Raw genomic sequence first — 16196 nt, forward strand, 5'->3', positions numbered from 1 at the left:
AGCCTTAACCGGGGAGGGGGTCTGAGACACACTTTATCCCCTGTTTACAATGGGGTACTCAGGTCAAAGGAGTTTCAGTCTTCTGTTCATGGTAATGAGTCATTCACGTCATCAAGGAAGCCATCAGAAAGGCATCCATCCCATCATTAGAGGGACAGCTGTCCTGTCATTAGGTGTGCTAACTGGAGCACAATAGTTGCTAATTAGAGCTATTGTTTTGTCACTAGCCTATAGCAGTCTGCCTCTCAGTAGGAGGGGTCTGGTTAGGTTTAAAACTCCAGCTTTTGTTGGCTTCTGTTTTATTCTTCTCTACAAGAGTCAGACAGAAGTCAGACTTCCAGAGCAAGAATTTAGCTGAGGAAGCTTCTGCGATTTGAAGCGAAACGTCCTCGCATCAAGCAACCCAGTCCAGTCAAAGATTCAAGCTTCTCTTCTATTTACCTTGCTGCTTTTTTCCACTGGAATGTTATTGCTAGTCTTTTAATGACAACATATATGTGATTTTACTAACATTTTATTACAAGTAGATATAAATCCATTCAGAATTTATGACTTTTGACCCTCAGTCAGGGTAAAAGTACCTCCTCCATCCCTTCCAACCACCACTATGTACATATCATATTAAACAACACTGCAAGTATATACGAGGTCTGTTAGAAAAGTATCAGACCTTTTTTTTCAAAAACCGTATGGATTTGAATCACGTGTCATTGCATCAGACAAGCTTGAACCTTCGTGCGCATGCGTGAGTTTTTTCACGCTGTCGGTTGCGTCATTCGCATCTGAGCAGGCTTTGTGTGAGCACTGGTCCACCCTCTCGTCGTTTTTTATATTGCGAATATTGTCTGAACGATTTGGAGCTTTGCTGCATCAATTTTTTTTCCAGAAACTGTGAGAGACCTCCAGGTGGACACCGTTCGGAAAATTAATATGGCTTTCAGGGACGATTTTATGGGGATTATACAGATTAGGAGTGTTACTGCCGCTTTAAGGACAGCCCACAACTGCTGAGAGCGCAGCGCGCTCCCAGCGCCGATCGACATGCTCAGATCCCGCTGAAACAACCAGATCATTTCCAATGTGAAGGCTTTGTTGATCCGGGACCTCGTCTGACTTCACAAAAGGCAGAAAGTGTGGACATCAGCACTTTTTCGGCACATTCCACTGTTACAGGAGTTTTTTTCATGGAAAGAAAAGCGGAGGGACGCGCCACAGAGCTGTTCATTACGCGGGACAAAACCACCTCGGTGTTGGTCTCACAGGACGGCTTTGAGATGGCTTTCAGATGGATTCTGGTTGCTTTTCAGTCGTGTGATTATCCGATTGTGATTGTGCATGAGCTGGACATGCCCCAACATGTCCCGTGAGGCTTCATCACGGCGCTGCTTTGCATGGCGCAAAGTAACCTCTTTCCATGACAAAAACTCCTGTAACAGTGGAATGTGCCGTTCATTTCTAAACTGGACGCTGTCTTGATCCGGTATGTCGTCTGACTAGCACAGGAATTGTGAAAAGACGTGGACATCAGCACTTTTTTCAGCACATTAAGACAGACATGCGGAGGAGTTCCGTGTGTCGCAAAGCAACGCCGTGATGAAGCCTCACGGGACATGTTGGGGCATGTCCAGCTCATGCACAATCACAATCGGATAATCACACAACTGAAAGCAACCGGAATCCATCTGAAAGCCATCTCAAGCCATCCTGTGAGACCAACACCGAGGTGGTTTTGTCCCGCGTAATGAACGGCTCCGTGGCGCGTCCCTCCGCTTTTCTTTCCATGAAAAACTCCTGTAACAGTGGAATGTGCCGAAAAAGTACTGATGTCCACGCCTTCTGCCTTTTTGTGAAAGTCAGACGAGGTCCCGGATCAACAAAAGCCTTCACGTTGGAAATGATCTGGTTGTTTGAGCATGTCGATCAGCGCTCAGAGCGCGCCGCGCACTCAGCAGTTGTGGGCCGTCCTTAAGCAGCAGTAACACTCCTAATCTGTATAATCAATCAATCAATTTTTTTATATAGCGCCAAATCACAACAAACAGTTGCCCAAGGCACCTTATATTGTAAGGCAAGGCCATACAACAATTATGTAAAACCCCAACGGTCAAACGACCCCCTGTGAGCAAGCACTTGGCTACAGTGGGAAGGAAAAACTCCCTTTTAACAGGAAGAAACCTCCAGCAGAACCAGGCTCAGGGAGGGGCAGTCTTCTGCTGGGACTGGTTGGGGCTGAGGGAGAGAACCAAGGAAAAAGACATGCTGTGGAGGGGAGCAGAGATCGATCACTAATGATTAAATGCAGAGTGGTGCATACAGAGCAAAAAGAGAAAGAAACGTGCATCATGGGAACCCCCCAGCATGTCTACCGTCTATAGCAGCATAACTAAGGGATGGTTCAGGGTCACCCTGATCCAGCCCTAACTATTAAGCTTTAGCAAAAAGGAAAGTTTTAAGCCTAATCTTAAAAGTAGAGAGGGTGTCTGTCTCCCTGATCTGAATTGGGAGCTGGTTCCACAGGAGAGGAGCCTGAAAGCTGAAGGCTCTGCCTCCCATTCTACTCTTACAAACCCTAGGAACTACAAGTAAGCCTGCAGTCTGAGAGCGAAGCGCTCTATTGGGGTGATATGGTACTACGAGGTCCCTAAGATAAGATGGGACCTGATTATTCAAACCTTATAAGTAAGAGAAGAATTTTAATTCTATTCTAGAATTAACAGGAAGCCAATGAAGAGAGGCCAATATGGGTGAGATATGCTCTCTCCTTCTAGTCCCCGTCAGTACTCTAGCTGCAGCATTTTGAATTAACTGAAGGCTTTTTAGGGGACTTTTAGGACAACCTGATAATAATGAATTACAATAGTCCAGCCTAGAGGAAAAAATGCATGAATTAGTTTTTCAGCATCACTCTGAGACAAGACCTTTCTGATTTTAGAGATATTGCGTAAATGCAAAAAAGCAGTCCTACATATTTGTTTAATATGCGCTTTGAATGACATATCCTGATCAAAATGACTCCAAGATTTCTCACAGTATTACTAGAGGTCAGGGTAATGCCATCCAGAGTAAGGATCTGGTTAGACACCATGTTTCTAAGATTTGTGGGGCCAAGTACAATAACTTCAGTTTTATCTGAGTTTAAAAGCAGGAAATTAGAGGTCATCCATGTCTTTATGTCTGTAAGACAATCCTGCAGTTTAGCTAATTGGTGTGTGTCCTCTGGCTTCATGGATAGATAAAGCTGGGTATCATCTGCGTAACAATGAAAATTTAAGCAATACCGTCTAATATACTGCCTAAGGGAAGCATGTATAAAGTAAATAAAATTGGTCCTAGCACAGAACCTTGTGGAACTCCATAATTAACTTTAGTCTGTGAAGAAGATTCCCCATTTACATGAACAAATTGTAATCTATTAGACAAATATGATTCAAACCACCGCAGCGCAGTGCCTTTAATACCTATGGCATGCTCTAATCTCTGTAATAAAATTTTATGGTCAACAGTATCAAAAGCAGCACTGAGGTCTAACAGAACAAGCACAGAGATGAGTCCACTGTCCGAGGCCATAAGAAGATCATTTGTAACCTTCACTAATGCTGTTTCTGTACTATGATGAATTCTAAAACCTGACTGAAACTCTTCAAATAGACCATTCCTCTGCAGATGATCAGTTAGCTGTTTTACAACTACCCTTTCAAGAATTTTTGAGAGAAAAGGAAGGTTGGAGATTGGCCTATAATTAGCTAAGATAGCTGGGTCAAGTGATGGCTTTTTAAGTAATGGTTTAATTACTGCCACCTTAAAAGCCTGTGGTACATAGCCAACTAACAAAGATAGATTGATCATATTAAGATCGAAGCATTAAATAATGGTAGGGCTTCCTTGAGCAGCCTGGTAGGAATGGGGTCTAATAAACATGTTGATGGTTTGGATGAAGTAACTAATGAGAATAACTCAGACAGAACAATCGGAGAGAAAGAGTCTAACCAAATACCGGCATCACTGAAAGCAGCCAAAGATATCGATACGTCTTTGGGATGGTTATGAGTAATTTTTTCTCTAATAGTTAAAATTTGTTAGCAAAGAAAGTCATGAAGTCATTACTAGTTAAAGTTAATGGAATACTCAGCTCAATAGAGCTCTGACTCTTTGTCAGCCTGGCTACAGTGCTGAAAAGAAACCTGGGGTTGTTCTTATTTTCTTCAATTAGTGATGAGTAGAAAGATGTCCTAGCTTTACGGAGGGCTTTTTTATAGAGCAACAGACTCTTTTTCCAGGCTAAGTGAAGATCTTCTAAATTAGTGAGACGCCATTTCCTCTCCAACTTACGGGTTATCTGCTTTAAGCTACGAGTTTGTGAGTTATACCACGGAGTCAGACACTTCTGATTTAAAGCTCTCTTTTTCAGAGGAGCTACAGCATCCAAAGTTGTCTTCAATGAGGATGTAAAACTATTGACGAGATACTCTATCTCCCTTACAGAGTTTAGGTAGCTACTCTGCACTGTGTTGGTATATGGCATTAGAGAACATAAAGAAGGAATCATATCCTTAAACCTAGTTACAGCGCTTTCTGAAAGACTTCTAGTGTAATGAAACTTATTCCCCACTGCTGGGTAGTCCATCAGAGTAAATGTAAATGTTATTAAGAAATGATCAGACAGAAGGGAGTTTTCAGGGAATACTGTTAAGTCTTCTATTCCATACCATAAGTCAGAACAAGATCTAAGATATGATTAAAGTGGTGGGTGGACTCATTTACTTTTTGAGCAAAGCCAATAGAGTCTAATAATAGATTAAATGCAGTGTTGAGGCTGTCATTTCAGCATCTGTGTGGATGTTAAAATCGCCCACTATAATTATCTTATCTGAGCTAAGCACTAAGTCAGACAAAAGGTCTGAAAATTCACAGAGAAACTCACAGTAACGACCAGGTGGACGATAGATAATAACAAATAAAACTGGTTTTTGGGACTTCCAATTTGGATGGACAAGACTAAGAGACAAGCCTTCAAATGAATTAAAGCTCTGTCTGGGTTTTGGATTAATTAATAAGCTGGAATGGAAGATTGCTGCTAATCCTCCACCCCGGCCCGTGCTACGAGCATTCTGACAGTTAGTGTGACTCGGGGGTGGACTCATTAAACTAAACATATTCATCCTGCTGTAACCAGGTTTCTGTTAGGCAGAATAAATCAATATGTTGATCATATTTATATCATTTACCAACAGGGACTTAGAAGAGAGAGACCTAATGTTTAATAGACCACATTTAACTGTTTTAGTCTGTGGTGCAGTTGAAGGTGCTATATTATTTTTTTTTTTGAATTTTTATGCAAATAGATTTTTGCTGGTTATTGGTAGTCTGGGAGCAGGCACCGTCTCTACGGGGAGGGGTAATGAGGGGATGGCAGGGGGAGAGAAGCTGCAGAGAGGTGTGTAAGACTACAACTCTGCTTCCTGGTCCCAACCCTGGATAGTCACGGTTTGGAGGATTTAAGAAAATTGGCCAGATTTCTAGAAATGAGAGCTGCTCCATCCAAAGTGGGATGGATGCCGTCTCTCCTAACAAGACCAGGTTTTCCCCAGAAGCTTTGCCAATTATCTATGAAGCCCACCTCATTTTTTTTTTCCCATAATCCCCATAAAATCGTCCCTGAAAGCCATATTAATTTTCCGAACGGTGTCCACCTGGAGGTCTCTCACAGTTTCTGGAAAAAAATTGATGCAGCAAAGCTCCAAATCGTTCAGACATTTATTCGCAATAAAAATCCGACGAGAGGGGTGGACCACTGCTCACACAAAGCCTGTTCACAGGCGAATGACGCAACCGACAGGCATGAAAAAACTCACGCATGCGCATGAAGGTTCAAGCTTGGCTGATGCAATCACACGTGATTCAAATCCATATGGTTTTTGAAAAAATAAAAAGGTCTGATACGTTTCTAACAGACCCGTATACATATTTAAACATTTTGTTTCCGTATTTGTATGCATGTGAACGCCGCTTAATGAAAGAACTTATGGCGTTGAGTTATAGTCTCATATAGTATATCGATATTAAATTGCGAATAACAGCTTTAAAATAGACATTTGTTGTACAGTTCATTTTAGTATTCGAGAATTTGTTTTTGTACTTGGTGCAGTGATGGTGAAGCACTTGCTGCCTTTTTTCCCTCATTTCGCTTCTGTTTAACAGGTGCTTTAACTGGCTCAAGGCGCTTCTCCCCTTAGTAATGGCCGGTGTGGCAAACCGCTAGTCACGTGACGTCCATTCCAGGTCTCTATTTCCATGTTGTGATAGAATCACTACGATGACTGGTCCAAGATGGTGGCCGCATTTCTTGCGCCAGAGCAACGGTTTGTGACTTTTTACAGCTTTTTACGACAACGGTTTGTGGCTTTTTCCCCACTGCAGAGATTTTTTTTTTGTGCCATTTCCGGTTTGTGCCTTCGTCTATGGTCGTTTTGTGGCTTTTTGCGACAATGGTTTGTGGCTTTTTCCCTTCTGCTGAGATTTTTTGTGCCTACCATTGTCATGCTGCAAGACCCAGTCATGACCCATCTTCAATGCTGTTACTGAGGGAAGGAGGTTGTTTGCCAAAATCTTGCAGTACATGACCCATCCATCCTCCCTTCAATACGGTGCAGTTGTCCTGTCCCCTTTGCAGAAGAGCACCCCCAGAGTATGATGTTTCCACCCCATGCCTCATGGTTGGGGATTTTCTTGGGGTTGTTCTCATCCTCTAAACATGGTAAGTGGAGTTGATTCCAAAAAGCTCTATTTTGGTCTCATCTGACCACATGACCTTCTCCCATGCCTCCTCTGGATCATCCAGATGGTCACTGGTGAACTTCAAACAGGCCTGGACATGTGCTGGCTTGAGCAGGGGGACCTTGCTATCCTGCAGGATTTTAAACCATGACAGCATCATGTGTTACTAATGTAATCTTTGTGACTGTGGTCCCAGCTCTCTTCAGGTCATTGACCAGGTCCTCCTGTGTAGTTCTGAGCTTTCTCATAATCATCCTTACCCCACAAAGTGAGATCTTGCATGGAATCTCAGACCAAGGGAGATTGACAGTCATCTTGTGTTTCTTCCACTTTCTAATAAATAATCATCAGTTGTTGTCTTCTACCAAGCTGCTTGCCTGTTGTCCTGTAGTCCATCCCAGCCTTGTGCAGGTCTACAGTTTTGTCCCTGGTGTCCTTAGACAGCTCTTTGGTCTTGGCTATGGTGGACAGGTTGGAGTGTGATTGATTGTGTGAACAGGTGTCTTTTATACAGGTAACAAGTTTAAACAGGTGCAATTAATACAGGTAAAGAGTGCAGAATAAGAGGGCTTCTTAAAGAAAAATTAACAGGTCTGTGTGAGCCAGAATTCTTGCTGGTTGGTAGGTGTCAAATACTTATTTGCAGCAGTAACATACAAATAAATTATATATAAAAAAAAAAATCATACATTGTGATTTCAGGATTTTATTTTTTTTTTAAGATTATGTCTCTCACAGTGGACATGCACCTAAAATGAAAATTTCAGACCCCTCCATGATTTCTAAGTGGGAGAACTTGCAAAATCGCAGAGTGTTCAAATACTTATTTTCCTCACTGTATATTAAAAGCTTTGCTAGCTCTGTGTACACAAAGGTAGACTTAACCCATGCTTTGACATGAGGTAACTGTAGAGAGGATGATGGAAGGTAAATTTGAACCAAGCTGAGCTGATGTGAAAAATATGAAGGAGCCATAGCATGAAGAATTTTGAATGCAAGGTTTAGCTTGAATTTTGAAACATGCATGTGTTCTGACAACATATTGACCCATAGGAACTCCTCAGCACCTACATGTGTTTTGACACAGCCAAGAGTACCGTGATATGCAGGCATAGTTAGCTTGCAGATACCGTATATAGAATTTGATAACGTGTCTGCTGCTAATTCAAACAACACACGTTTTGGTTATAGCCACAACACACACTCATCTTCAACTGCTTATCTTGGGTTGCACTGGGCTGGAGCCCAGCAGTCATAGGGCATGAGGCAGGGTACACCATGGACAGGACGACAGTCAGTCACAGGGCCACATATAGACAAACACATATACCCCCGCGCACACACCTATAGACAATTTAAAGTTTCCAATCCACTTAACCTGCATATCTTCCTCCTTCTCCATGAAGAACCCAGAGGGAACCCACACAAACACATCATCATTACCGACCCTCTTAATCTGAAAACGTACAAGATGACAGCATTTATTGTTTCTGAGTTAACAATACTGAGTGGATGGACTCATTTACCTGTTCAGTCACTGCATTCTGCAGGGTATAAGCACCTAGGCATTTGCAATGCCTAGGAAAAGGCACAAAATGACATAATTACAATTTAAAGTTTACTTAATTGTTTTATTTAGGAACTTTGTTTGTATACTCAGCATCTTTGCCTGATTCATTTTTGTGCAACCAGTCAGTTCTGCATGTCTGTCTTCATTTCTTTTTAGCTTTTTGTGTCTTGATGACATCTGCGTGAATCTGAGCTGCTGACAGTTGTCTCCATGCGTCCACAATGAGCAGCAGTGGTGTGACGATCCACAGTGTGTTCATGAAGACAAAGTAGAACCAGAAGTAGACGGGGTGTCCAAACTCACTGTGGATATAGCCATCTCTGTGCTCTGTGAAGAAATAAAGCACCGCCCCATAGAGCTGACCTGGAAACAGATGACAGATTTTAGGTGTAACAGCTGCATGACTTCCCAGAAAGCATGAACTTTTGATAGCCCATGAGCCAAGTAAGTGCTGGTAACCAGAAGACGGTAACCAAAATGATCCAGTCTCACTATATCATGGCTTACACAAAAATGCATGACGACAGGCTGAATGAATGCTTACACAAGGGCCAAAACTTAAAAATGCTGCAATCATGTTGTGCAAAGCCGTGCCTGATGTTCTAATGCTTTTACAACCCCAGTTCCAATGAAGTTGGGACGTTGTGTGAAATGTAAATAAAAACTGAATACAATGATTTGCAAATCCTCTTCAACCTATATTCAATTGAACACACCACAAAGACAAGATATTTAATGTTCAAACTGATAAGACTTTTGTGTAAATGTCTGCTCATTTTGAAATGGATGCCTAAAACACATTTCAAAAAAGCTGGGACAGGGGCAACAAAATATTGGGAAAGTTGATGAATTCTCAAAGAACACCTGTTTGGAACATTCCACAGGTGAGCAAGTTAATTGGAAACAGGTGTGTGTCATGATTGGGTATAAAGGGGCATCCCCAAAAGTCTCAGCTGTTCACAAGCAAAGATGGGGCGAGGATCACCACTTTGTGAACAAGTGCATGAAAAAATATTCCAACAGTTTAAGAGCAATGTTTCTCAATGTTCAATTGCAAGGAATTTAGGGATTCCATCATCTACAGTCCATAATATAATCAGAAGATTCAGAGAAACTGGAGAACTTTCTACACGTAAGCGGCAAGGCCGAAAAGCAACACTGAATGCCCATGACCTTCGAGCCCTCAGGCGACACTGTATTAAAAACTGACATTGTGTAAAGGATCTTACCACGTGGGCTCAGGAACACTTCAGAAAACGATTGTCAGTTCAATTTATTTTCATTTATATAGAGCCAAATCACAACAGAGTTGCCTCAAAACACTTCACACAGGTAAGGTCTAACCTTACCAACCCCAGAGCAACAGTGGTAAGGAAAAACTCCCTCTGAGGAAGAAACCTCAAGCAGACCAGACTCAAAGGGGTGACCCTCTGCTTGGGCTATGCTATAAACATAAATTACAGAACAATTCACGGACGAATATACAAGAAATGCTATTGGCACACAGGACAGGAGGCTCGCCAACACGAATACAACTCCCATCTCTGGATGGAGCTGCACCTTAAACAGAGAAAAACACAATCAGGCATTAGAAAGACAAAAAATACTGTATAATTTGCCAGCATTAAACAACAAGAAAAACAGAGAAATACTAAGGTGATTGCTGGCCACTAGCCCTAAACTTCACTAAAAGACCCAGAATTTAGGTAAAGTTGAGGCCGCAGCTCGCTCCAATTACTAATAAAATGAATTAAAAGAGTAAAAAGCGTAAAACAAAACTGTACCAGTATGCTAGCCATATGAAAGGGAAAATAAGTGCGTCTTAAGTCCGGACTTGAAAATCTCCACAGAATCTGACTGTTTTATTGACACAGGGAGATCATTCCACAGAACAGGGGCACGATAAGAGAAAGCTCTGTGACCCGCAGACTTCTTATTCACCTTAGGGACACAAAGTAGTCCTGCACCCTGAGAACGTAAAGCCCGGGCCGGTACGTAAGGTTTAATTAGGTCAGCTAGGTAGGGAGGTGCCAGTCCATGAATAATTTTATAGGTTAGTAGCAGAACCTTAAAATCTGACCTCACTGGGACAGAAAGCCAGTGAAGGGATGCCAAAATGGGTGTAATGTGGTTGTACTTTCTGCTTCGTGTCAAAAGTCTGGCAAATTGATGCCGATGTCTCACTGGACCAAGAACCATCATTTCAGTCTTATCAGAGTTTAAAAGTAGGAAGTTTCTAGACATCCAACTTCTCACTGCTACAAGGCAATCTTCTAAGGATTTTATGTGAACGAGATTACCAGCAGTTATCGGCATGTATAACTAAGTATCATCTGCAGAGCAGTGAAAGGTAATCCCAAAACGCTGCAATATGTGCCCAAGGGGCGCTATATAAAGGGAGAAAAGCAGGGGGGGCCGAAGACAGACCCCTGTGGAACCCCAAATTTCATGTCACTAAGGTTAGAGGTAGTGTTACTGTACAAAACACAGTGAGAACGACTGGTCAAGTATGACGTCAGCCATGCAAGGGCACTCCCAGTAATCCCAAAATGATTTTTCCAGCCTATCAAGTAGAATATGATGATCCACTGTATCAAATGCAGCACTGAGATCTAACAGCAACAGAACCGTAGTGGTGTCCGAATCTATTGTAAGCAGAAGATCATTCACCACTTTAGTGAGAGCCGTCTCTGTGGAATGATATTTTCTAAAAGCAGACTGCAGTGGCTCAAAGAGATTATTCTCAGTAAGATAGTCTACGAGCTGCCGTGACACCACTTTTTCTAGAATTTTAGAGAAAAATGATAGATTTGACATCGGCCGATAGTTTTTCAATACACTATCAATCAATCAATCAATTTTTTTTTATATAGCGCCAAATCACAACAAACAGTTGCCCCAAGGCGCTAGGGTCAAGATTAGGTTTCTTAAGTAATGGTTTAGTCACTGCAGATTTGAAACATTTAGGAACAGATCCAGAAGTTAAAGAAAGATTAATCATTTCCAGCAGTCGGCCCAAGAGTGGGCCACAGGTCCTTAAACACAGTTCATCACTACATCTACAAGTGCAAGTTAAAACTCTACCATGCAAAGCGAAAGCCATACATCAACAACCAGAAACACCGCTGCCTTCTCTGGGCCCGAGCTCATTTGAAATGGACAGACACAAAGTGGAAAAGTGTGCTGTGGTCTGATGAGTCCACATTTCAAATTGTTTTTGGAAATCATGGATGTCGTGTCCTCCAGACAAAAGAGGAAAAAGACTATCCAGATTGTTACCAGCGCAAAGTTCAAAAGCCAGCATCTGTGATGGTATGGGGGTGTGTTCGTGCCCATGGCATGGGCAACATCTGTGATGGCACCATCAATACTGAAAGGTACATCCAGGTTTTGGAGCAACACATGCTGCCATCCAAGCAACGTCTTTTTCAGGGACGTCCCTGCTTATTTCAGCAAGACAATGCCAAGCCACATTCTGCACGTGTTACAGCGTGGCTTCGTAGTAAAAGAGTGCGGGTACCAGACTGGCCTGCCTGCAGTCCAGACCTGTCGTCCATTGAAAATGTGTGGCGCATTATGAAGTGCAAAATACGACAACAGAGACCCCGGAATGTTGAACAACTGAAGTCGTACATCAAGCAAGAATGGGAAAGAATTCCACCTACAAAGCTTCAGCAATTAGTGTCCTCAGTTCCAAAACGCTTATTGAGTGTCGTTAGAAGGAAAGGTGATGTAACACAGTGGTCAACATACCACTGTCCCAGCTTTTTTGAAACCTGTTGCAGGCATCCATTTCAAAATGAGCAAATATTTGCACAAAAACAATAAAGTTTATCAGTTTGAACATTAAATATCTTGTCTTTGTGGTGTATTCAATTGAATATAGGTTGAAAAGGATTTGCAAATCATTGTATTCTGTTTTTATTTACATTTCACACAACATCCCAACTTCATTGTAATTGGGGTTGTACTATGAGGAAATGTTCATTACAGTGTTTGTGCTATATTCTGTCAGCCCCTGAAACCTGCACATATATTATTACATTGCACTTTAATTATAATTATATTTCTTGCAGCTAAGACTTATTTGCACTCTTTTGTTACCTCTATTCTTAATAATGTTTAACACCTCTACTTAGTGCATTTTTAAATGTATCTTCTTTACACTTTCATATATTATTAAGCATTTACAGTTCTATGTTTTATCTTTAAATTAATGCAACTGTCATTTTGCTGTGCATTAAGAAAGTTTTAGAATCTTGAAATGCATAAATCATTATTCAATGAGCCTCAGGACCTGTATAGGACTTATTTCTTCATAGTCAAAAACCTTCTTCCAGGTATCACAGTCATCCAGTTTGGTCCACAAGGTGGAATTCTGCTAGAATTGTGGCTATTTTTCAAGAGTAATGTCTGTTTTGATTCTTGATTTTTTTTTTTTTTTTTTAACAAATTTGTTGCTTGTAACAGAATTTGAAAGACTGCTTCAGTTACTGCAATAATATAAACTGACATGAAGACAAAGGTTTGTAACCTAGAGAGATGATGAGCTGCAGTACAAATCTGTATGGCTTGTTGGTTAGGAAGGCAAACACAGCCCAAAAGCAGAATGGTCCCCAGATCCAGGATGTCACCGTCTCCACACACACAGTAAAGTTATCTGCTCTAGATAGAAAGAAAAAACATGCCATGTTCTTATAGTCCTGTCTCTATTTAATTCTTCATAAAATTCAAACATAGGTAGTTTGTAAATGAGAACTCACATAACATATCTGCTGTCTCCTTTGGAATACTCCTTCCCTGTGATAGAGGAATATAAGCAACATGAATGAAATCAACATGAATCAAAGCTGTGTGTGTGTGTGTGTGCATGCACCTGTCTGTGCATACTCACACAGTTGTGAAAGGAAGCTCTGGTCTCTTGGAATGATATCATAATAAAGTGAGAACCAGCCCTCGATGACACTATGTATGAAGCCGCACACAGCAAACCAGCACACAGCTAGACGCCTCCATGACCCCAGACGCCTGGTGGGCTCCTTCCAGCCGGTGATCAGGTAGGTCACAATCACAAGTGTCACAGAAGCAGAAAACAGAAACACCAGGATCTCTGACATGGATCGATCATTGGCCACATAGCTGGGTATGTGAAGATCCCTCGGCCAGTATGGGTGAAGAACTCCAGCTCCTGAAGTGGTGTCCATCACCTGTCTGAAGGAAAGATGGTGGGCACTTTGAAATTTTAGACTATGGCTATGCTCAAGTTATTACAACCCCTGGCAAAAATTATGGAATCACCGGCCTCGGAGGATGTTCATTTTGTTGTTTAATTTTGTAGAAAAAAAGCAGATCACAGACATGACACAAAACTAAAGTCATTTCAAATGGCAACTTTCTGGCTTTAAGAAACACTATAAGAAATCAAGAAAAAAAGATTGTGGCAGTCAGTAACAGTTACTTTTTTAGACCAAGCAGAGGAAAAAAAAATATGGACTCACTCAATTCTGAGGAATAAATTATGGAATCACCCTGTAAATTTCCATCCCCAAAACTAACACCTGCATCAAATCAGATCTGCTCCTTGACATTAACCCTATGTCATGAAATTGACCCTATGTGTCTTTTTGCAAGGAATGTTTTCACAGTTTTTGCTCTATGGCAAGATGCATTATCTTCTTGAAAAATGATTTCATCATCCTTAAACATCAGAAAAGTGTCCAAAATATCAACGTAAACTTGTGCATTTATTGATGATGTAATGACAGCCATCTCCCCAGTGCCTTTACATGACATGCAGCCCCATATCATCAGTGACTGTGGAAATTTACGTTGTCTTCAGGCAGTCATCTTTATAAATCTCATTGGAACGGCACCAAACAAAAGTTCCAGCATCATCACCGTGACCAATGCAGATTCGAGATTCATCACTGAAATATGACTTTCATCCAGTCATCCACAGTCCACAATTGCTTTCCTTAGCCCATTGTAACCTTGTTTTTTTCTGTTTAGGTTTAATGATGGCTTTCGTTTAGCTTTTCTGTATGTAAATCCCATTTCCTTTAGGCGGTTTCTTACAGTTCGGTCACAGACGTTGACTCCAGTTTCCTCCCATTCGTTCCTCATTTGTTTTGTTGTGCATTTTCGATTTTTGAGACATATTGCTTTAAGTTTTCTGTCTTGACGCTTTGATGTCTTCCTTGGTCTACCAGTATGTTTGCCTTTAACAACCTTCCCATGTTGTTTGTATTTGGTCCAGTTTAGACACAGCTGACTGTGAACAACCAACATCTTTTGCAACATTGCGTGATGATTTACCCTCTTTTAAGAGTTTGATAATCCTCTCCTTTGTTTCAACTGACATCTCTCGTGTTGGAGCCATGATTCATGTCAGTCCACTTGGTGCAACAGCTCTCCAAGGTGTGATCACTCCTTTATAGATGCAGATTAACAAGCAGATGTGATTTGATGCAGGTGTTAGTTTTGGGGATGAAAAATTACAGGGTGATTCCATAATTTATTCCTCAGAATTGAGTGAGTCCATATTTTTTTCCTCTGCTTGGTCTAAAAAAGTAACCGTTACTGACTGCCACAATCTTTTTTTCTTGATTTCTTATAGTGTTTCTTAAAGCCACAAAGTTGCCATTTGAAATGACTTTAGTTTTGTGTCATGTCTGTGATCTGCTTTTTTTCTACAAAATTAAACAACTGAATGAACATCCTCCGAGGCCGGGTGATTCCATAATTTTTGCCAGGGTTGTATATGAAATGACTTGAACCTGATTTTGTCATTTCTCCCCCCCATACACTAATTTTCATACTGTTTTGTGTCATGCCTATATCTGTGTGTGTTTGTGTCAGATTTGAATCATTGCTTCTGGCTGTGTTCACATTATCATCTGAAGTACACTGAACCTAATTTTGCCACCCTCCTCGCATTCCACTTTTTTTTTTTTTTTTGGTAAACTTTAAACACACCAAAATCAGATTTGTGTGTGTTGGGGAGGGGGAGGGGGTAAATTCATCTACGCTGTTGGCCAGTCATCTTGCATTTAGGATGAATAGACTTCATTCCCAAACCTGAGGTCTCAGCTGTCCAGCAACCTTGCAAATACTTAAATGGTTTAGTGTTACACTTAGTATTCTGTAGCCTTAAACACCTAAAAAGCTTCTGAGTCCTCTGTCTGTGACTCCAAATTCATTTTCTGGATGGGGCGAGTAATCCATGGTTTTGACTTGCTCTGCCAGAATACTGTAGCCAATCCTCTCTATGTTAAACACGAAATATTAAGTCAAAGTTTAACACTGAATGTCGGCAGTATGATATGCTATAGTTGTTTGTTATTTGCTCAAATTATCTTCATATCTGACTGTATTTGAGAAGGGGATGACTTCACAAAACTAATGTCCGACCTTATCAAATACAGTGAATTCATTGAAATATTGTGAAACATTTAGCTGAGCTTCAGTATCCATAAAGCTGTATATAGTGCAAAGGCTCATGGGAAATGTAAAGATGTGCAAAGAACTTAAATCAAATACAGGCCACTGTAAACTGTCCACAACAGAAAGGGGGAAAAAAGATTCATGTCACTTCAGGTAGTAATGTGAATGTGGCATTAGGCCACAAGAGCAACAACTTACAATTATTTCATCTCTCAATTCATTTACCCATTATTTTTAGTGATCAGCTAGTCTATAAAATGTATTTATAGATTAGTCTATTAAATATAACCAAAACTATGTAAAGTTACATAAAATTTCAATTTTCCAAAGACCGAAGTAAAGTCTTCAAATGTTCTTATTTTGTCCAACCAACAGTATCAAACTCCAACATTCGGTTTGATATCAAACA

The 16196-nt window shown here is 41.0% G+C and overlaps 2 protein-coding genes across 2 annotated transcripts in view; one reads left to right on the plus strand and one right to left on the minus strand.

Moving 5' to 3' along the window:
* Positions 1-16196, plus strand: part of ccdc115 (coiled-coil domain containing 115) — a 38305-nt gene that overhangs the window by 4087 nt on the left and 18022 nt on the right.
* Positions 8464-13555, minus strand: LOC117512418 (3-beta-hydroxysteroid-Delta(8),Delta(7)-isomerase-like). The gene is made up of 4 exons (XM_034172475.1): positions 13239-13555; positions 13108-13144; positions 12879-13009; positions 8464-8707 (listed from the first exon to the last, which is right to left on the minus strand). Exons 1-4 carry the CDS (start codon positions 13546-13548, stop codon positions 8487-8489), a joined length of 699 nt encoding a protein of 232 aa, XP_034028366.1. The 5' UTR covers positions 13549-13555; the 3' UTR covers positions 8464-8486.

Source organism: Thalassophryne amazonica, chromosome 6 (assembly GCF_902500255.1).
Source record: "Thalassophryne amazonica chromosome 6, fThaAma1.1, whole genome shotgun sequence".
In the NCBI taxonomy this organism is placed as follows: Eukaryota; Metazoa; Chordata; class Actinopteri; order Batrachoidiformes; family Batrachoididae; genus Thalassophryne; species Thalassophryne amazonica.

Excerpts from the sequence above, each read along its gene's own strand:
- LOC117512418 (XM_034172475.1), bottom strand. The coding sequence starts at position 13,548 with ATGGACACCACTTCAGGAGCTGGAGTTCTTCACCCATACTGGCCGAGG. Across the intron at positions 13,145-13,238 it reads GAGCTTCCTTTCACAACTGT|GGAAGGAGTATTCCAAAGGA; the intron begins GTGAGTATGCAC and ends CCTCTATCACAG. Across the intron at positions 13,010-13,107 it reads GGAGACAGCAGATATGTTAT|AGCAGATAACTTTACTGTGT; the intron begins GTGAGTTCTCAT and ends CTTTCTATCTAG.